Source organism: Cinclus cinclus, chromosome 8, assembly GCF_963662255.1.
Source record: "Cinclus cinclus chromosome 8, bCinCin1.1, whole genome shotgun sequence".
In the NCBI taxonomy this organism is placed as follows: domain Eukaryota; kingdom Metazoa; phylum Chordata; class Aves; order Passeriformes; family Cinclidae; genus Cinclus; species Cinclus cinclus.
The window spans coordinates 13,912,581-13,935,521 of NC_085053.1; the positions used below are offsets into that span (position 1 = coordinate 13,912,581).

Consider the following 22,941-nt stretch of genomic DNA (forward strand, 5'->3'; position numbering starts at 1 on the left):
GATTCTTTTGGCAAAAACCAAATCAGGTTTTTGAGATATTGCCTATTTCTTTATTCCAGGAACCATTCATATTCTTTGGTAATGTTATCTGTTACAAAGCACCTGCCTCCAGGCAGCACACTCTCTTCAAGTCAAAGAAGGCAGATCATGCAACTGTCCTGAGGCCAGCTGGCCATGCTGGCTGAACTGAGCTCTGGTAGTTAGCTGGTGTGTCCTCGTTCCAGTGTACTTCTGTCTTGCAGAATGCCACTGCTAAATTTGGAGCTGCTTCTCAGCACAGACTTCTCAGGATCTCTGATCCATCAATCTAAAAAGACTAGTACAGAAAAATCTAAGTCAGGTTACAGTGAGCTGTAGGGACTTTTTTTTGCAGCTGTGCAATGAAGCTTTATTTTTTAAGGTGCTTCTGGGTTGAGAATTCTTGAATGTAAGGAAGTGTAGCTTTCAAGTGCATACAATTTTCCTTAGCCGTAGAGATTCTACATGCACCAAAATCCTTTTAATTAATTCATTTATTTGGCAGGACATTTATGAGGTTTTCCTTCTTGAAGTTCTGTGAAATATTCAAATTGAGCATTCTTCTCTTACAACAAAAAGGGAATAATTGGCATTCTATGACTTGGATAATCCTTGAATTCTCGTAAGTAGGTGCAGTGTTTATCCTTTGCCCAGACTGTCATCTGAATGAAGCAAAGCAAGGTGAACAGCCCCACTGGAAGGAAGGGAGAAAAAAAGATACATTTCATTATCAAATTTACAAAATGGTCTTGCTGCTGACATCACTTCAGGTTGAAGTACCAAAACATTACTCACCTGGAACACACTGAGTCATGATAGTGAAACTGATCCAGGTCCCCACCTGTTTTGGCCAAGGAAATTTAAAATATTTCTGGTGACAGCATTTGCATTTATCTCTCTATTGATCAAAATAACCTTGTCCTAGTATAGGTAAATAAAAAAATCAAGGTCAGCCAGATCAATTTCTACTGGTAATAATCTTTAGCCAAAAAAGGTGAACAGTGCCTTATTACCACAAACAAAACTTCATATTTGCTTCGACAGCTATTACAGTGACTAAATTTTAAGCATTAGAACAGTGTCCTTCCTGCTTCTCTGCTTAACTGGTCAGATTGGTCAGATCAGACCCCCATCACTGTTAGGAATGGTAACTTTCTATAGTCCAAGGCCCAATGCTGTTCTCATGAGCACCCGTTGATCTCCACTGCATTTCAAACCTGACATTGTCCTTCTGTGAAAGAGTGAATGTTACACTGAGTTGCACTGACTTTATCTGCTTTTTCAGTCAGGATTTTAGCTCCTGATTAATAACTATGAAATGATAAACTGATTAAAGTTTCTAAAGCAGTCACCACCAACACAAGTGATTGCACAATTAAAAAAAATGGGGAAGAAGACTTAAGCTTATTTTCTCTGTCACATTATCTTTTATTTGTCTGACCACTATCTTCCTGTCTGCAGTGATATTTCTATGCTCCTATGTTATAAATCCACCAGACACCTCCATCCCCTCATTGCAACACATGTTCAGTGGCAATCTCCCTGTTCCTGGCTGCAGAATTTGCCCTGCTTTACAGTGTATGTCTTGTCTAGCAGCCACACAGAAGCACTGGCCCAGGGTCAGGGCTGCCTGTGTAATGTTAGTCACATCAGTACTGACCCAAGGGAGGGGAGGAAGAGCAGACAAATTCTTGTCCAGAATTTTGGGGTTTAGGGAAAGAGGGGAAATGTATTGAGCTGAACAGTTTCAGAGATTTCTTCCATGTAAAACATTCTAAAAGAAACAAAAATATATTCAGCGAAACTAAAATCTGAACATCTTGTTTGAAAATACATACCTCATATGTATAGTTAGGGCAAGATACAAAGAAAAACAGCCATGTGAAAGGATTCTTTGTTGGATATGGGATCTTACAGGTTTTGGATCCTACAGATTAGAAAACAAATCACAAAATATTCACACTCCTCAATATATTGTTTCCTGTAAAGACAACCCAGCTCTGCCTACTTCTGTGTCTCATGACTGTTATAGGGACAAATAGGATGTGGGAAGACAGGATGTCCTCTGGACTCACAAGAGGAATAGGATACCTGTGAGGGCACTTTCCCTTGCTCACCAAAACCTAGCTTGTAGAAGCACTGTTACCTTTTGCATTGGCAGTATACCCAATGTGAACTGCTCCCCCAACACAACCCGGCCCGTGACAAGCAGTGAGAGAAGAAGTGCTGTTCAACACTCTGTGTCAGAGTCCTTGCACTGTCTGATTTCCCTCAGAATCCACTCCTTACAGTGCTAAGCAACATGTTCTCCCACAGCAGCCAGCTGACAGGTATCAACACCCCCCAGGATACAGGTCTTTCCTGAAGCAGAGTAACTGAAGGAAAACTGAAAAATGATGATGCAGTTTTTACCATTTCTCTGGAGGTCACTGAGTGCAACGTGAATGGAAAAATTTCCAGCTTCACACAGCTGCAAGAAAAAGTATGACAGAGTTAAAAATGTTCTTCCCTTCTATTTGTTTTTCTTCCTTTTGTTACTTCCTGGCGTTCTTTAAAATATTTAAGAAAAGGAAAAGAATCTATTATAAACATAGTAAATATCCTTAACTAAGACTGGTGACAGAAGGATGAAATGTCTCCATTCAAATATTAGTCCATATTATATTCTGTTCTATATTTATGATATTTTTCAGAAAATGTGTACTCCAGGTCCAAAAGATCAAATTTATTATTTACCTAATCCCCTTGAAATCTAAATAAACCACAGGGGATAGACGTGAACTCAGGAGATACTTGCTTTATCTTTTGATCATTCTTATGCCTTTAAAAACATCTGCAAAATTATTTGCACAGTCTTGATTTCTCAAAAGTTACTAAAATCCCAAGGAAGATGCAGTTTGGTCTCTAAGTAAGTTTTCTTCTCTAGAGTATAATTGATATGAATCACGAAATATAATTGACCCAGCTTCCTTCACTGGATTTAAAGAATGCTTCCCCCATCAATTATGAAGAGAGTGTATTGAAGTGACCCATTTATATGATTATGGACAGTCTCCAGTGTCTGCAATGCATAACTATTACACCAAATGACTACTGGTCAGAGCTCCTGAGTTTTATTCCCAGCTCTGTGGTTTCAGTTTTGGAGTTTCTCTATAAAATGTGAATAGATTATGACCTCACAGAATTTTCTTCCTGGGAAGCTGCTTTGGGATCCCGCAGTCACTGATGATTATTTTGTCAAAGCAAGTGAACAGCTGATGTTCTAAACAAGTTACACATACGTAGGAAAAGTCTTTGTATGGAGGTACATCTTTATTGGCTACAGTGACTTTGCTTCTGCATATATGAAATGTTCCTAGAAATTGTGATAATGAACAGTTACTAAGAATTTTGAATCATAAAGAAAGCTGTAAACACGTTTTGAAGATCATCAAAATGAAACTTTATCACTGGAAATTATCAGCAACACACGCTCTTAGTTGGCTAGTTCTCTGAGATTTATGATCTGTTGTGATTCTTAACACTCAATAAACAGTTCACAAACAAATTCACTGGCTTTTAAACATACAGTCACAAACTTTTAAAGATTGTGAGAGATCATCCCAGCGGATACATATCCTAGTCTTGGAATACAGGCTGAATGAAAATATTACTTTGTGTACAAAATTACATTAAAAACTGATGGATTTATCTGTTTTGCATGCAAATGGTCAGCTTTAGTAGTATGTCCCAGATGTCCAAGTTCTAAGTATCTGCTTATCCTACTCACTCCTCCACTTACATGACAGAACAAATAAAGCAAGATACTTTAGCATTTTATAGAAAAAGAAAGAAACCTACCAGAAACATGATCACAGCAAAATTTATCTGTTTTTTCCCATAAGCTATTAAAAAAAGTTTACATGTCATTAGTACTAGTACACAAAGTACATACATAAATACTTAAATCATTGAGTGCTGTTTTGCTACTTACAAGGAGGAGTGTAAAGAGGATGATTGATGTAATATGCAAGCCAAGCTGCAAATCCCCAGTAATATAAGCAGTTCTGAAAAATAAGCAATTTTAATTTGTTTTAATGCAGTCTTTTAGGCCAATATTCACCTCGTGGACTGTTGATAACAATGAATCTGGACAATCCTTCAATATGCTGATAATACAACAAAAAATGTCAGTACTAAGTAGGTAGGTGGGAGCAAATAACAGGAAATAAGAAAGGAAGAAGTGCTAATAGAGTTAAGATTTCCTCTAAAATATCTTAGAGCTGTTAAGTTCATAAACAGTTTTAGAAAGTATGATCATATGACTGAAAACAAAATTATCTTGTCTGGCAGGCCATTGGGCAAAGCTGAAGTGCATACAGACTGTATGTTTAAGAGAAACTTGATTTGTTCACCCTTAAGACTGTAAGACCAGATTTGGGCACTCTTCTCTCCTTATTATTTTGCACTGCCCAATCTCCTGTCGTCTTCTCCTTCACCCCATCAGTTTCTTTCTTTCCCATGCTTTAACTTTTCCTGCCTGATGCTTTCCTCTGCACTTTCACTGCAATTTCCCTAGTCTGTCCCTTTTGCTGCTGTCCTTGTGTTTCTGTGATGCAGCTTCCACTCTCTATATCTGATAACGCAGCTGTCACTAATGGCTGTCCTGACTCATTCCTGACCAATCTCAGTGCTTGTTCATAGGCTTCATCCATGAAAGAAACTACTTACAATGACAATCTTTACCTCTTATTTGGCCGCCTTGCCTCCTGTGGGTTTTTTTCTGACACTCATTGCTGCTTCAATGTCTTGGTGACACATTTTTGTCTCCCTCCTTATGTATATGTAGGTGGGAGGGAGGGTCTTTCTTTGCCCCTTCGTTTTCTTGCCCTGTGCTCTAACCTCTAGATAGCATTCTCTTGCAGACAGAATTTAACCCTCATCAGCAATTCATACATGAGCCTCTCATCAGTTGAGTCTTCTTTTACCCAACCTAGTGTCTCAGTTTTTGATGTATTAGGGTATGCTTGTTTATCACCTGGGCTTCAGCAAGACCACAACTTAACTCTATCTTCCTTTCACCACTTCTTCTGTTCTTTTCTTTGCATTATTTTTCCTTGCATCCTATTTTCAATTCTGAGTAAAACTCTGATCCTCTTACTCTTTCTGGTAAAGGTCCCCTTACTTTTTCTAGTCCTCTTTCTTTTTTATTGGCCTTCCAAATAGGTTCCTATACCTTAGACATTTCTAGGTGTTTCTGCTTTCTCCTTCACCACTTCCTTTCCTGCTCGTGCAGGCAAAAATCCCATCCAAGGCTGTATTTTTTATTGTCCTGACTGGTTCACCCTTTTTTTTTTTGCTTTGAATTTTGCAGTCTTTTCCCCCTGTATATACTAGAACTGCATTTCTAGCAATAATACCCTGGAAAAGTGATTACCTCAGCATTTCCAACCTGCACTAGCTGACTGCAGTGTCTGATAGTGCATTTTTCTGAAAATGCTGGTGCCCCCTCATTTGCTGTAAATGGTTGTATCAAACGTTCAGTTGCACTTCCACTTTCTTCTCAGGGTTAATTGAACCACTGCAGTGCCCAGAGACCTCAGACACATTGGACTTCTCTTTTGGGTATGCTGTAATAGAAGCACTGAGTATGTCCTTGCCCTGAAATTGTGTAAGAGATAACTGATGAGAAAGAGCAAATTATTAACCAGTAATTACAAATCAGGTGGGATGAATGAGCAGGAAAAAGTAGTTTCCCTGTGATGACTTCATTTTCCTCCAGGAAATGCAGCAGAACCAAAAGAATGATTCCAGTGAGGGACAATATACGTAGTGCCCTATCCATAAACTACTGCTTCCTCCCTAACACTAGCTTCTTCAACAGGCACTTACAATTTACTGACTGCTGTACAAACTTAGCTGGAAACAGTTTCTTGTAATCTTGGAATGGCATCTTTAGAGAAACCTTCTCCTAGCTTCAAGGCTTAGCACAGGATGGAATTTAAGGCAATGGATTTCAGTGAAGTAAAATTAAATAAATTAATTATCGTGGCTCAGTCCCCAACAATACATGTTGTAAATAAACTGAACTGCTATTCAGCCAAAGAACATGATTTACTGCAAGAGTATTCCTCAGTTATAAGAAAAGGAGCTTTAAGATGAGTGGGATCTACCACTGCTAAGGACCTTAACAGTAACACCTGTAAATGTCCAGGTTCCACTTGAATCTTTATTGCTCATACAAACGCCTCCAGTGTGGTTCTGATAGGAACATACTGACTTCATAAATTCACTTGGAAGGAAGGAAGAGTTTCTGTGAATATTGAGTAATAAAGCTTGACAACAGTCTCTTATAATGCTGTGGGTCAAGTTCAGATATTGCAGGGATCCCACAAACAAATTATTCCTAAGTTTCCAAACTTATGGTTAGAACTTTTTATATTACTCCCTATCTTATTCATCCTAAGGAGTTGTTTACTAGGTCCAGATAAATCAGGTATTCTACCTTTCCAATGCCCAGAAAAATCGCTTATCTTAGAAAAAAAATATACTATGTTAGTACACTCTGCTTTTGGTGAAGCTGCTGCATTGTAAGGCATAATTTATTCCTAATTCCATTTCGAAAAAAAGGATGAAAATCACATCTCTTGTCAATTCCCATCTCGGATTTCTGCTTATTTAGACTGAAGTGTCTCCTGTACACATAGCATACCAGTGCACTTAGGAAATAAGATGTCTATATCTGCTGTGTATGTGATCAAACCCTGAAAGTAAGAAGCTTTGTCTACCATCTGTATGTGATGGAAAACCAGAAAAAATGATGTGATGATTTTCTTACTGGCACAATTTTGGGGTAACACCACCAAGGCCAATGAAATTATAAAAGCAAATCAAACCCAAGCATTGCTAAGCAGGTGTAATGAGAACTGTGAGCAACTTTACAGATGAAAGCAAGTGCCACCAGCCTGAGAAGATGGAAAAGACGAAGTGATCAGAATGACTGATACAAATGTCAGTTTTAGCAACAACACTTTGTATGGTCTGAAAGGAACAAGTAGCTGTCAGAGATGGCAGTGAGAGAAACAATTATCACACTGATTGTTTCTTCAAGGTAAAGTTGCTCATTTATCTGCTATTTAGCATGCATTAGCTACTGTTGTGTCCAGAACAAGAGATCTGCAAGATCTGTTGTGTCAAGAATGAGATCTATGAACCTATTAACAACTCTTGCTGTAGGAAGCACAATAAATTTATAGGGAGGATTCTTTTGGAGGGCCACTGCTCCACTACAGACCCTCCTTTCCTGAAAGCACGACGCTTTCACCAGAAGGACCAGAGCCCATGGACAGCTGTAAGGAGTTAGCCATAAGGTAGAGCTTCAGCTGCTACAAGTATCACTGCCATAGTGCAAATTACAAGGAACTGTCTAAATCCCAAATGGTAAAATTCTCAAACGCTTTTCCAGTTGATATTCTCTTGTCTTCTTTAGAATAAGGTGCACTTTTGACTACTAGTGTGTTCTCTGTTGCAAAGATTTGTAAAATAGCTGTGGCTTATGCATAACCATGCAGTCAGTGTACCACTTCTCAGATACACAGGAAACAGAGTCTGCACCCCAAGAGCTGCCCTGTGCCACAGCAGCACTGGTGACATTAGAGAATCCTCCTGTGGAGAAGAAAATGCAGAACAACTAAGCTGCTTTGCACTGGATCAAAGGTAAATTAACAGTTCCTTAACAAGAAAGAGAATTTTAGGGGCAAAGCAGACATAAAATAACTGTTATAGAAATAGAATGTTTTTTCTTTAAAAAGCAGCTCTCCCACCATTGTACCTGCCTGTACTAGCTTTAAAGTTAATTTGTTATTAAAACATTCACACCCAAGGACCTAGCTGAGTGAAAAGGAAGGGTATGCTGAAGGTTTAAAATTCTAAAAAGTAATGAGACTTGTATAATATTAGTAACAGCACAACAGCATGTGGGTTATACAATAGTGGCATTAAGAAATCTTCTGAAAGAACTGCAGCTTTATGGGTGAGATTTGCTGTGCATTGCTACAAAAACCACACAAAAAAGTCTGTGGTGCAGAGGCAGAGCATAGGTTGCATTTGGCTAGGCTGCATTTGTAAGGGCAGCTATGGATAGATTCTCACACAATTTACCTTCACAATATTCCTCAGTGGCATAGTCCCACGGGAGAATCGATGAACAAATACTGTTTCAATCAACCTTTTGATGTAGTGGAAAGAATGGCAGATACATGCCAAGCTAGAAACAGCAAGACAAAAACATTTAAGAGTGCTTAAAAAGCCAAGTGGCAAGACATTTGGAGTAAGACTACAATAAATACTGCTCAAGCCTGCAAATGGACTTACTTAACTACTGGGTGCGGGCTTGATGTAAACCTCTCATCCAGTCCATAGACAAAAGTCATACGGAAATAAAATAGAAAATAGATGAACAATGGACCTGTATATTCTATCAAAAATACCTGCAAAAAGAGAGAAAAATAATTAGACAGCTGAATTAGATGATGGTTTTGCTTTGGTTTCTTTGTAATAACTAACACCTCCACGCATCCAGGATGGCATTAAGAGAGGCAGAGAGAGAGTAGAAGGGTTGGGCTCAGGCTATGAAACTGGTAGCCATGCACATAAATATTTTGCAGTGATTTGCCTCAGTTGCATTCAGACAGCCATTGCCAATGCAGCAGACATAGTATGGGTATGAAAAGATGATAATGGCAGCCCAGAGATCATGACAAATATGCATGCATGTTACATTTATGCAGCTCTCACCCTTCTCTTGCACTTAAAAGCTGTTGCTTTATTTTGGTTTAAAATGAAATTTGGTGAAGAATTTGTCCTGAGAAATAGGAGTTCTGCTTCTATTGAATGAATTTTGTCTCAACTGGAAACACAGCTCGTAAGTATTCAGTGACCCCATTTGTGTGAACAGTTAGCACAGCAGTTGTCCTGGGAAATAATTTTGTTCTATGTTCAAACAAGTTTTAATTTGAATACTAGAAATAAAATTTAAAAAAGGGGAAAAAAAGAGAGGAAACCAGAGAAGCTATTCTCTAACTTGATTTCATTTCAGATAGGTGTGTATTTCTTAGGAACATCACTTTAAACTGAAGTTGACTTTGGACCAAATATTAACAGCTGAATTTTCCACCCATCTGTACATGAGGAAGGTAGGCCCATACCTCACTTACAGAGAAAGAAGGGAAATCAATTGTACTTCTGTCACAAACAAACAAAAACCCAACAATGAAAGAAAGCAAACAAAAGAAACCAAACAATACCAGTTTTCTAACATGTTTAGAGTTATTCTGATACTCAGAAAAGTTGGGTTATTGACTTCTGATATAGTCAGTATTTTTTCTGGCAAAGCTCAGGTTTGCTTGTAAATGAGCTCATCTTTTTGGTTTGATAATACAGAAGTATTTGTTGGCTTATATTTGAATGAAGTAGCTTGAAGGGCAGGGAGAGCAGAATGCAAAAGATTATGAAATGCTTGAAGACTGGTGTCACTCTGCACTGTGATATTTTAGTGTATATTAATTCACATGTGTCTTGAAGTCTACACTGCCATAGAAGTTTTTGTCTGTCATCCTGGTTTGTTTTTTCTTTTTTGAATTGAGTAATAGCTGCTTGATTTATCAGCATTGCATCCAAAGTAAAGATGTGAAAACTCAGTCTTGCAGAACATATCTGACATTTTTTATTTTACCTCCTTTTAACTTTGTCTTTGCTATTTGTAATCAACATGAGGTTTTATTAATGTCTCATAGCTAATAAATGGTAAATATGCCTTTAAATTAGGAGGTGCTTTTCCCTTGATATCATGCTGTTTATTGGAACTAGTGTAATACTGTGCAGCAAGGACCTTCTAGAGAGCTAGAAGGGTCATTGGTCACCTCACTGCATTAACAGCAGTGCTGTGTTGCCTGCCAAGTGAGTTGTGATAAAATTTGCATTTGAGCTAAGACAGAAAATATGCAAGGTCTTTGTGGATGGCTGCTAATACTGCAGAAATTATCAGCTGTCATTAGCCTGTCACTGGCATCCTGGGACACAGTCACGTGCAGACAGCAACTGATCTTACTTTTATGCATTTTCTTGCTGAAGTCACTTCAAGTACTGACATGTGAAGTTGCTCCCATGCCTCTTTGCAGGACAAACTCATAGGAATATAATCCTAATTTTGTCAGGAGTAACACAAATCCTGTGGAGCAGATTGTCAAAGGCATTTACATACCTAGTTCCTAATGATTTTGCAGTAGACATCTATTTGACAACCTGCATTTTAGTTCTGTAGAGCCAACCTACCATGCAGCAGGTTTTCCACTGCTGCTCTCCCAGGGAACTAAACAGGCATTCAATCTTACTGCATTCCCTGATTAAATGAACTGAAGCAATGAGGATTCATTGCCTGCATCCACTATCAGAGCAGACATCATGCAAAAATATTGAAGGGAAACAAAAAGTGATGTAAGGATTAACTCTGGAAAACTAGCCATTAAACTGGCTCAGACTTGAAGCAGAGCTCACCGTAGTCCATCCTATCTGTGGCCCTAAATCTTTAAAGTATAAGGTAGCAGTTGTGCCAACAGGGAGGTGCTGCAGGATTTCTTCATCCCTCAGGGACTTTCCTTCTGAGAAGGAAAGAAGTAATTATATCTTAGTGACATTCAAATCCATTTGGTAGCATACTAGCTTTATATGGTGCTTTATCTATGAGACTCCTTGATGTGATGTGGGTTCATTGAAATCTCATTAAACAGACCAAGAATATTTACACTTAATTTTTATTTATCCCTGTAATCACATATAAGCCTGGATCCTCTATTCACACCAAAACAGTTAAGAGAATTCTCAATCCTATGTGCCTGCCTAGTCTAGCAGATTTGCTCCATTACTGCTGACAGCAGAATTTGTTGATGGAGCAATGCCCTTTATCATAGTTCACTGACCTCCTAGTCAGCTGCACCTCTCTCTATCTCCTCTCTTCTGCTCTTTTCATTGCTCGTCATCAGATAAACAGAAGACAGGATAAGCCGTGTTTGGAAAACTCCCCTATAGAAATTTTCATTGTCTTTCTTTCCCCAAACAACCAGCTAGGAGGTGATTCCACAGTACTAAAGCTTTTAATGCCTAGATTTGGAGGAATCTCCAGAAGGCAAATCTCACTACATAAATTCATAGAGGAATCTGACAAGGGAGACCTTCAAAGAAAGAAACAAGATAATAATTCATCTTTTTTTCATGGACAATGAGCAAATCTTCACCATCATACTTCTAAGGGATTGTTTAAATAAAATTATTCTTAATGAAAGCAAAGGAAGGAAGTGTTATATTTTAGCTAAGATGAATTAACACAGTTTGGCAATTAGACTTTCTTTTGCAGACTCAGGCCATGTAAGAGGCTTCTAGTAGCAATACCTACAAGTGTATTAAGGAAGTCAGCCAGCTGTCATCAGCTTCGTCAGCAATTGCTACGTCCATGGCAATGTGTTCTGCATTAGCTTCCCTCAAAAGAACTGTAATTCCTGCCTGAGAGCAGAGGATTATGTGAATTGATAGCTCAAACTCACTGCCCTTTTTGGTGCTCCCAGCTGAGCATGATCACAGAGATCATTTCACTGAAGCTAAGGGCAGTGAATATCTAAATCCTGTGCTACCTCTCTGGAAAGCAACAGTGCTCAGTAGTTAGAAAGTGCATTGGAACAATGGGCAAACTCCTGAGTTAATGACCAAGCATCAGGGTGGAACTGTGTTTCCTTCCAAAGAATTGTATTTGTTCTGGATTCTCTTCAGCCTCCACAGTGCTAATTAACATAGCTGGAAGCAGATTCTTATGTGCTAATACCCTTAAGTACACCTTTCATGCCAGGACCCTGCTCAGAGTTTAGTTACAAGTACTTACTTGGATCAAGTTTTATTGACTGCCTTGCTGGGTACCACTGAGGATCTGCAAGACCATACAGAATTGTGTGATATACAATGTTTAGTCAATCCACTTCTATAATGAATGCAATACAACAAGATGAGCTTAGTTGAAAAGTTTTTAGAAATATTTATTCAAGACTAATATAGGTGATAATTTATGCAGCAGAAAAAATACAAAGCTGTATCAAGACAAGATAAAATGATTTTACTGAAATCTCACAGTGATCACATTCATGTGCAGGTTATCAGCATCATGTGTGTGCATATCATGTTTCAAACTATGTAATTTTTTCCTATTTATGTACTGGATATTCTGATGTGATGCAAGCTGCTGCAGAAGTTATACTCACATAATTTATGGAACATCAATCTGATTTCTCTAATTGTAGCATTTGGTTCCACCTAGGCAACAAAAATATTGTAAATATAAGATGCATATTTTGAAAGACAACTACTAGGTGTAAGACTATCGAGCCAAATAGAAATGTGACTTAGATAATGTAACTGTTTCTTACAGATGTCTAGCCTTGGCATTAAGGACTCAAAAAACTGACAGGAAAAAGGCAGGACAATTTTTGACACCTGTTTCAGAGGCAGCTTCTCTAATATAGATCAAGAGTAACTACCACAGCAGGGGCAATTTGATGGCTTCTGAGTACCACACAACTGGCACCCTCTTAGTAAAGCAACTGAAGTCCTTTTTGCCCAAAAGTTCCTTCTGGAAAAGGGTTGAAATACACTGTAGTTAGTATGAAGCTTGCATAATCATTGCAAATGGCCAAGGAAAGGCTACCAGGAGATGGAATACCCTTCATAAACACCACATTTACGTAAGAAAAGTTAGCCATTTCTAAAAAAGTCACCTAGCCTTTTAAGCAGATTTTTGTTTTACCTTATCTAGGAAGCATAGCTGTTTCTTTGTCTCCCAGTCAAGGATTTCCACCTGAGAGGACACAAAATGATAATTAATTATTATTGGCTAAAAAATGTATAAAGTCTAAGATGATTCCAAAATTCATAATCATTGTGACTCTCAGCATGAGACACCATTTTTCTCAGATCTGCGAATTGAGTTTAAAATCTTCTTGATGTTCTCAAGAGACAGCTTCAATCACCAGGTTCCAAAAGCACTCATCTTGGAAAAAAAATGCCAAGTGAATTATCTTCTTAGATACATTCAGTAGCAGAAGTAACAAGTTTTTGATCAAAAAAGTCATGTTGGATATTTTCTTATGCTAGAGCAAGAGGAACAAGTAGGGAGTAGAGAAGTTTCACAGGAATCACTAAGGAACAGTACTTTAATGATTCATAAAATTAGAAAGAGTTTGATAAAAAAAAGTATGTGTATATATATGCATATAAGTAAGTATTCTGAGTACGTAAAGCTTGAAGATTTATTGTGTATTGTTCCCAGAATATTTTAATTGCAAGAAGAGTGGAAAATATTGGTGGACATAATGAACAAATGCAGCTAAATATCTGGGCTTCACAAACAATTAAGTGTTTGTAATAGGAATAGTTAGTGTTACTCTTGCCTCTTAGATCACTTGGTTTTATTAACCACATATTAACATTTTATATTCCAAGCAGTGGTTTATCTACAGCTCTGAAAAGGAAAGAGCAGTTGATTTCCATGATCAAATTGCAGTTTGGCAAAATAAGTCCCCAGACATTTCAAAGCCCAGTTACAGCAGCTCCTTAAACCTCATTGCAGTTGTTGGGGTTTTTATATAAACATCTAGCATTAATTATGTTTGGTATTAACTGGCCAAGAGAATAGATTAGCATTAGATTCTAAATATGACTCCTCACTAAAAATAAGAGTCACAGTCCAGTATCTTTCTCAGAGAGCTGCTTTGAAGAGATCACTTGGCTGGAGTATCTTATTTCCTCGTTTCACTTGTCCCAAAGGGTTTTTTTTCTTCTGGCACAGCAAGGGAGCACTTCAGCTCCAGTCAGACCTATCAAACCTGATCTCCACAAAAATCACTAATGCAATGATATTTTCTGCCTGTGCATTGTAAGCTCTAACTGGGACATTGAGGGAGATAAGTGCTGTTCCTCCTTTGTGATAGGTAACACGTATGTGATGGATTGTTAGGATATGTTTTCCCTTGATTTTTTAAATATTTGAAATAACATACATTTCTGCTTTTAATGTCTGTTAGTGTGAAAACTCCATGGGAAAGCAAATGAAATTGACTCCTTTTCCAGAAAACTATTCTTGAAACACATCATTCTGGCACTTGCAGTCCCCAGAACAAGTACAGGGCAGAGAGGGGGCTATACACTAATTCTTGTCCCTTCTGATGCCAAATTACTACAAGGACTATTGAAATCTTTGGTGTGTCTCAAAGCTCTGTTGTCAAGGAATGCCAGTGGGCTGCCCTGCACACTGCAGCAGTGCCTACCCTTTTAGCAGTGTCCTTCTCATTTCATACCCAACCGAAACATAAATCTATTTTATCAGAATTCCCCAGGGGCAGTTTTTAATCTATGCCTTCAGTGGTTGTATTAGAGAGATATTCTCCAGGTCAATTACAGTGGTTTAAACATCCTTCTGCCACCTATGGTATTTCTGTTGGGTTATTCTTGTTATGCACAAGACCACACTGAAAATTACATAGTTTTTCTTCTGCTCTGTGGTTTTCATGGGAGTGACTGCACAGAAATCTCTGTGAACCTTTAGAATTAGTGTGAAAAACAAACAAATAAATCATCCAAGATGTTATTTACTGTTATTTGGCTCTGTTCCAGCACAATTATTTCAAATACCAAACTGTCATACTTGCTTATGCTGGTCCATGCAAATACCTAAAGGAAGCCTATAGAGATGATGGATCCAGACTCTTCTTGGAGGTGCACAGAGATAATGGTGAGAGGGAACATGTCTGGATGCAACAGGAGAAAATCCAGACACAAGGAACTTTTTCACCGTGAGCTAGGCCAAATATTAGAAGTTGCTGAGGGAGGATGTGGAATCTCCATTCTTGGAGATATTTAAAACTGGACTGGACAAGACCATTGCCATTTGATCTGGCTGTATCTGCTTTGAGCAGGAGTTGGACTGCATGACTTCCACAAGGCTCCTGCAACCTAAATTGTAAAATGTTTCTTTTTTTTTTTTTCCACTTCAAATATTTAATTTACTTTCAATTACTTTCAAGATCAAAGCAAATATCAAACATTCTTCCCCTTTTCAGAAAGATGGATGCTGGAACAGAGCTTTAGATTTCACTCCAGTCCATAGCAAACTGTGCAACAACAGTGAAAGCAAGGTGACTGTTTCCTCTAACTATCACACCTCTTAGATTTATCAGAACATCCCCCAGTGTAGATGTTCCCTGCACAAGGAACAGAAAAGCCTGATCCAAAGCAAGAAATGGTAGTTCCTGAACATCCTGGTCAATCCCATGAAGCACTGAACACAGTGTTTCCAGCCTTGAGGCACAGCACCAAGGCTGTTAATGTATTGGTTGGCAACAGTTTTTAGATACCCGGCAATCTGTTCTTGGAACACTTACTGATGGGTATCATCTCTTCTAAACATAAATTGTTTGGCTCAGAGAACTTTAATTTCATTGTGTTTTCAAAGCATTTAGCACAACAGGACACCAACTGTTGGCCTGTATTAGTGCAGTAAGACTTACAGTCCACTTATTTGGTGAATTTTTAAAGACATTTTAAACTACAGCTTCTCTGAGACTGCTTAGAGTAGAATTTAATCAATAGGAAGATTTGTGCAAGATGTTTAAAACGCTTTTATAAAAGTGACTACAAATATATATCTTTGATGCTTAGAGACAAATTTGTTCTATTGCATAAGGATTAAAGATTGATAGAATCATTAGTAAAAGAAAAATTCTTGATTATTAATGTTTAGAACACAAGCAGTTTGAGGGAAAATAATCAATATACAATATAAGCAGAGAAAATTATGCTCAGCTGTTATTTTTTTTTCCAGAAAATAAAAAGGTAAAATTAAAGAGAGGGAAGTATTCATAAGGGAAAAACAGCTGAGCAAAGTGTTTAAAAAGAGTTTTTAAGATGCAGTGTCTGCAATAGGATTACAAAAATATAGTCACTTGAATTCCTGCAGCTTAAAGCTGCAGCTAACGTGCTAAAGGACCAACAGATCTTCAAAAATTATGTGATAACTATTATGGATATAGTGACACATTTATCATGTCTGTGCATCTTAGAAGTTTAATTTGAAACCATTTGTAATCAGCAGATTGAGTAAACTTGAGTGAGACTTTATAAGCACTGACACAAGCATATATTGTATTGATTTCTTTTGAAATTACTCAGTTAAAAAAAAATATTTCACAGTATAGGAACCAACCAATCTGAGAAAGAGCAATGCAGAATGAATTCTCCCTGAACTGTTAAGAGTGCTTACATAAATCAGTTTCTTTGAATTTAACTCTAAAAAACGAATCCAGTGGTTGCCACAGTCCTAACCGAATATTTCTAAACATTTTTCCTACAGAATTATTCATTTCCTCTATCTCCTTTGACTTTTCTGGTAGACTGTGTTGTTCCTGAAGGGAGTAAGCATGCGTTAGGTGTGATCTCACATGAGGAGCATATCAAGAAAATTTTCTTCAAGTCAAGAGTTAAGTCAAAGGGAGGTTGCTGGAAGTGTACTTATTGCTGTAAGTGTACTGAAAATTCTGTTTGTGCTGCTGCTTTGCAATTGACTCTCAGTTTGAAGCTTCACTTGCACCAAAAGGTACAAAGTATTGCAGAGGATGGGTCTAAGGATCCATCTAGAACTGACTCTTTTTGAAACAGCCAGCAGCAGATGACTCAGAAAAAGTAATAAAGCAGGGCAAGAATGTAGTGACTGAGGGCAAGGGAAGAGACAGACACAGTGATTTTGATTCTCCTGCACCAGAAGTGCTGCCTATATGTATTTAACAACTTTTCATGGATTTATTTCCTCAACTAGTTTATCCATTTGCCTTTTAAATGTGTGTCAACAGTCCTGAGGCAGGGAGTCTCACAGCTTACCCACAGGCTATGGGAGAAATTCCCAAACCAGAACCAAGGCAAATGTTCAACCACAAAGCAAAATTTCATCATCTTAGCTGTGGAGTGCTGAACCTTATTCTCTAAGTAGTCCAGCTAAACAAATCCTTACTTCTGAAGCAATGGCTCATATTCCATGAGACTAGAATCTTACTGTATTATTTCACTGTGCATAAAGAGACACAGTGATGCCCATACTCAAAAGGTTTTCTAAAATGAATTTTCACTTCTGTAGAATTTAGATGCCTAATATTTACAGGTTCACAAGAGATACACTAGCTATTTACTCCTCAGCTTCCTAAGATCTTCTCCTCTGCAAGCCAGTGAGCACTAGTGTTCAACCTGTGCTGACACTCATACTGCATTTTTATTTCTTCCACCTGTTTCCAATTGGCTAGTTAGACACACTTTCATCTAAATCCCCGAGGATATTGATCCAGTAAGCATCTTTATCCCAAGGTCAGCATAATGCACAGCATTTAGAGTCTTTCTGAATGAAACTAAACTGTCAGCAAAGGAGATGATATAGTTCTTCATACTTTACATGTAATAGTTAGACACACTGCCAGGAAGTGGGAAAATTGCTTTGGAATGTCTTTTGCCATTTCCCATTTCTCCCACAGGCAGACCAAAAAGTACAGGCAGGAGAGGACTTCAGTGAAAAGGGCAATCTCCTATGTGAAGAAAGCCTGAATTTCTGTCTCTATGGGCTCCTTTTATCACTGCTTCCTTCCATTGTAATTATGTTCAGTATTTCTCTATAGCAGATGCCTTTTGGGACACCACACAGTAAAGAGATAAGAGTTGAAGTAAACTTGGATACCCTGACCAAATTGTCCTATCTGATCTTGGAACTTGGTGCCTAACCCAAACACATTGTGAAGCCCAAGTTGTTTTATGGACCTGGGCCTAAGGATGATAACAGATAGAGCTACAAATGCTCATGCTTCAGAAAGATAAATCCATTTATATAATTGACACAGATAAAATGAGTCAGCATAGAACAATCAGGAAAGAAAAGGAAGGTCTATTGACCTGGGGTGGGAGGCTGATTTATTTTTCAAATAATTAAAAGTTGTTAAGACTTTCACAGTGAATTCTGGCTCTTGAAAATCCAACTTTCCAGCTTTTAATACTATGAAATTTTTCAGGAGGATACACAAGATGAAAAGGGACCTCCACCAGTTAATACTGACTCAGTGCATATTTACTTACACTGGCTAACACAGAGCTGCATGTTGCCAATTTCCCAGGCATACTGAAAAGTCACATCATTCACTGAGTATCCCTGTCACTATGAAGCACATTGGAGTGCCTCCATCTGAGAACCTGAGCCAGCCTGACTCAATGCTAAGTAGACATCCAGGCTTTTCAAGACAACTGCATAGCCTTTGCCTTGTGCAAGAGAATATTCACTGCCTTGGGGCTTTAGTTTATGGTGATTATTTTCTGCAATGGCAATATTCAAGTAGAAGAGTTACATGAATTCTTCATGAAATCACAATCATATCTTTGTATCAGCACTGTGATTTGCATTACCAAACTTCAGTATTTCTAGTTTCATTACTACTCATTGTGCATAATTTGGTGTAGGGATGTCAAAAATGTGTATGTATATACACAGAGTGTATGCTTTGACATGGAATTGAAGAAATTAAAGAGTTGGGTTTTTTCTTTGTTTTTTGCCTAGCAGCATCAAGGATGAGTCTGCTGCCCTTTGATAGGGCTGAAAGACTGAAAACCTTGGGAAGTTTAGAGACCTTATACAGACAGGTGAACTTAAAAAAAATTGCTGTTTTTTAAAATATATATACTTCAAAGAACCCATGTTTTTCCTAATATATGGCTTTTAATTCCAAATGTAGCCTTCAAATTCTGAGTAGCTCCAGGTACTTCTGACCAATTGATGTTTTACTATCATCTTCTATACAAAATTAAGTTTCTCTCTCAAGCTTCACAGGGAAAAAAAGACAAACTGCAGTACAACTGAGTGTTGAAGTGTTGGTACGTGTGGGGAAAAGTGGTGAGAGAAGAGTAAGGGATAATGTTTGTCCTGTCACCTCATCTCTTTCTGTGATCATAATCTTTAATATTAGCTGTGAAAACAGAGCAAACAATTAGCAGGGCAATTCTCAGTTGTCCCTTTAATTGACTGTTCAAATATCTCATATGTGGCCTTGTCTTTCTGGCAATTCTTGGAGGATATAGCATCTTGAAATTTTCTGCAGTCCTGCTTTTAGCACTTGCTCTCAGTGCTCTTACTTGAGGAGGCTTTAGACAGCATAGCTCTGAGAGGGAGAAGCCTTTGTAACAGGAGCTGTGACATCTCAGCCATGCCAGCCAGCCAGCAGCCACCACCCCCCTTACATTCAGAGGGCTTTCATCACAGACAGAAGAGGGAGGGAACTTTAAATGCCAACAAGGAGGGGCAGTACATTATTGCTTTTAGACTGTACTGCACATGGCAGCTCAATCTATCATCAGAGAGTAAAGATTCCAAAATATTTTTGGGTATCACTTCTCACAAAAGGCACTCACCATCCAAACCAGTTAAGGAAGCAAAAGTGCAACTGTGGCTCTTCTGATACTAATTTTCTACAGTATGAATATACACACATACACACACACACACACACACACACACACACACTTTTCAGGAGTTAAGTAAGTCTGAGGCAGAAGAGCAAACCTGAAGTGACTGAAGGCAATCAGGAGGGTATTACATATGTGCTTGCTCCTGCATTTGGATCTCACAACAGTTTGAGTTCTACCTCACTAGCAGAAAGCCATGAGGCAGTAAAAGTTTTGTTGTTTTTCCAAAAAAAGTACTGGGAAGTCAATACTGCTGAGGAAAAACCATGGTGCAGGTGTCCACCTCACACCCAAAAGAGCTATAGGCAGTTCATTTTGCTGAATTGTGGTATCTGGATCATTTTAGAGCTTCAAAAAATAAAATCTGAACTTGTAGGTCATGGTAAGTCACTAAAGGAGTAGACTACTTTCAGATGGCTTTGGATTCTATTTGTGCTATAACAACAACTGCTTTGTAATTTGCACGGGGGGAGGAACATTGCTCCCCCAGTGCATTTTCTTTAGGTAAGTCGTGATTAAGAAACCCAAGTATAAGCCTGCAAAAACACATTCAGGATTGTGGTCATTTTGCTTGTATAGACCTGTTTTTGTAATACAAGCCGCTCTTAAGATTTTTTTTCTATTAGCCAGCCTAACTAATTCTAGCAGAATCGGTGTGGCTGTTTATGTAAGTGGACGAGATGTTACCCTTGAAGCTCCCCAGGTGCACGTTGCTCTGCGCTTTCTGTAAGCACAAGGAGCTGACTGTACTAACTCCGCCCGGCTGATTTTCGTTCCCACTCCAGATCGAGCGCTCCGTGCTAGCAGAAGCCCCTCGCCCGTACCCGCCGGGCAGCGGGCACCGCTCCGGGAGCCGTCCTCTCGGCCAGGACAGCAAGTCTCCCGCCGGCTCCCTGCCGCCCAGCCCAGCCGGGCCAGGGGCGCTGCCGCCCGCGGCCACGCCTGCACCGGGCCGGAAGGCTGCGCGGGACGGCTACCGGCGAGGTGCACCGCGGCTGGCGACGGGGTTTTCCGACAAGTTGGGGACAGAAGGTGCCGAGAACATTCCTCGCTGTCGCTCTCTCCGTAGGGCTGGGACGCGCTGCCAGACCCAGCGCAGGCTGCCCGCGGAGCTGCCCTAGACAGGACCCGCGAGAAGCCCAGAGCCATCGATCCGGCGCCTCCGCGGAGCGCCGAGAGCGCGCCGGGAAGCCCGGGGATTCCCCCGGCCGGCTCTCCGGGAACACGTCCGAGGAACGCCGGGGACGCGGGGATCAGGAACGGCGAGGGGAACGTGCCCGGGGAAGGAGAGGACGGGGCGGGCGGCAGCCTCTTTTGCCCCCTCGCCCCAGGGAAACCCCCGGGGAACAGCGTGTTCCCCCGGGCCTCTCTGCCCGGCTCCGGCGGCGGTTCCTTCCCTCGGCGGACTCGGGAGCGGATGGCTCCGGCTCCCCGGTGCTTCAATGCAGATGGAGGGGGAAGAGAGAGGAGCCCGCCGGGATCCCGGGCAGCCCCGTCCACCGGCGGCAGGATCTGGCGGGACCCGGCCCGGGCTCGCCTCGCCTTGGCCGCCCCCCGCCCCCGGCGCCGCCAGCACCCACCTCGAAGAAGCCGGCTCTGCCGCCCATTCTGCGGGCACCGCCGCGCCGCCCCCGCCACCTTCCGCGGGGCCCCGCGCTGCGGCCAATCGGGCGGGGCCCGGACCCCCGCCCCGCCCGGCCCGGGGCCGCTGCCCGGCCGTGCCGGTGGGCGGCTGCTGGCAGCGCTGCGTGCCGAGCCGCCCGCGGGGCCCCGGGCAGCCGCAGCAGTGCGGGACCGCGGGCACGCCAAGTTCTGCAGCTCCCGGTGTTGAAAACTGCGAGAGAAGAGCAATATGCACCGGCCGCCGGGAGTGACATTTCATTCAAAAGGGTGATTTATTTTTCTTTGACAATTACTGCAGGAAATAGATTTGATTTGATTTTTTTTTTTTGGAGAGCTGAAGTATCTTAATGAGATAACTTGTACAAATGCAACTGATCATGAGCTAGAAAGCATCCTCCTTTCTTTATTTGATAGTTTACCTGATGTTTCAGGGGTGATTGGACTGAAAACAGAACTCTGCTGAGATCCCTTCTTCTCCTGTGATGTGTTCCTGCCACTGCTGAGGATTACATGCACGGCATAAAGCAGTACAGAGCTGACACTGTTTTTCCTCCACCCAGTCTTCATTATGCTATACTTTTTTTTTTAAGAGCTAAGGTAATTAAATGTCAGCAAAATCTACCAGACTACAAATGAACATCGCTTTTTCACAGCCATAAATTTCCATTAGACAGAAAGAATTATGCTGTTTGAAAACCTTCTGCTATATCCAAGTTTAACCTTCTAGCACAGATCTATAATCATCAAAGCTACTTAAATGAAATATCAAATAATAAATTTCACCAAAAGAAAAGGCCTCTGCTGGAAAGCCAGAAAGCCCCAACAGAACACTATTAATTGTAAGTGTATAATTGTATAATTATATAGTTATTCATTATAAGTGTAAATATGGGCAAATATGGAGGCATACATTGCTTCCCAAGCTAACCTCGAGACTGGAGAATTAACGTTTGGGCCAGATTAGAAATTCTGGATTTTTATGCCAAAGAAAAAGGAAACAAAATTACTGCTTTTCCAAATATGCTGGCGTTTTTTTTCAGTATATTTCATTTCCACATGCTCTATACCAAATAGAATCATGAAAACATTTCCCAAGATGAAAAATTAATGAGATCACAAATATAAGGAACATTTAAACTAACCTTCTGTACCAGAAAGTGATCAGGCAGTGCTTCAGATTGACAGAAGTTATGCAAATTGGTTTCCTCTATTAGCACAACATGCATCTTGAGGAAGAAAAATCTGTTAGAAACACAATTCAAATTCCCAATATGACAGCAAAATTCGAATTTGTGGCTTGCTGTTCTCTTTAACTGAAGTTACATGGGGAAAAAGAAAAAAAAAAAAAAAAAACAAAAAAAAAGCCACCTCACTCAACTCGCCGGAACAGAAAGATTTTGGTCAGAGTGTGGTGTTCCTGAAGCTCCCTGATCTTAAAAAAGAAAATACTCCCAAACTACAGTCCTTCAGGATTTACCCAGTGTGTATTCACTGGAACCAGCTGGTGTAAAGCTGGAGAGCTGCCCTGACATTGTTTCAGCCAAATGCAAACACAGCCAGAAGGGGTAAGTATTTGGATGGTTTTTCTGCCCCTTTTAGCTCGATGTCTCTCAATGGCAACCTGTTACTGGATGGCGTCATGAACACAATTCAGCTAGTTCCAGTCATTTACCGAGCCTGCACAGTGACCGCGGCTCGGGGGTGGTACCGAACCCGGGCCGCCAGCACCGGGCAGTACCGCGT

At 40.1% G+C, this 22,941-nt stretch overlaps 1 protein-coding gene across 1 annotated transcript; it reads right to left on the bottom strand.

Moving 5' to 3' along the window:
• Window positions 1-584: 584 nt before the first annotated feature.
• Window positions 585-22,864, bottom strand: LOC134046615 (very-long-chain enoyl-CoA reductase-like). The gene is made up of 13 exons (XM_062497266.1): window positions 21,156-22,864; window positions 12,842-12,892; window positions 12,300-12,351; window positions 11,927-11,971; window positions 10,552-10,655; window positions 8,371-8,486; window positions 8,158-8,263; window positions 3,992-4,064; window positions 3,859-3,902; window positions 2,431-2,488; window positions 1,857-1,945; window positions 814-859; window positions 585-712 (listed from the first exon to the last, which is right to left on the bottom strand). The coding sequence occupies exons 1-13, from the start codon at window positions 21,450-21,452 to the stop codon at window positions 585-587; spliced, it is 1,209 nt and encodes a 402-aa protein (XP_062353250.1). The 5' UTR covers window positions 21,453-22,864.
• Window positions 22,865-22,941: the final 77 nt, after the last annotated feature.

What these genes read in the sequence shown, in the direction of transcription:
- LOC134046615 (XM_062497266.1), bottom strand. Translation starts at nt 21,452, where the DNA reads ATGTCACTCCCGGCGGCCGGTGCATATTGCTCTTCTCTCGCAGTTTTC. An exon ending in AGCCCGCACCCAGTAGTTAA is followed by an intron (nt 8,264 to 8,370) that starts GTAAGTCCATTT and finishes TGCTGTTTCTAG; the next exon opens with CTTGGCATGTATCTGCCATT. An exon ending in TCCTCTTTACACTCCTCCTT is followed by an intron (nt 3,903 to 3,991) that starts GTAAGTAGCAAA and finishes TTTTTTTAATAG; the next exon opens with CTTATGGGAAAAAACAGATA.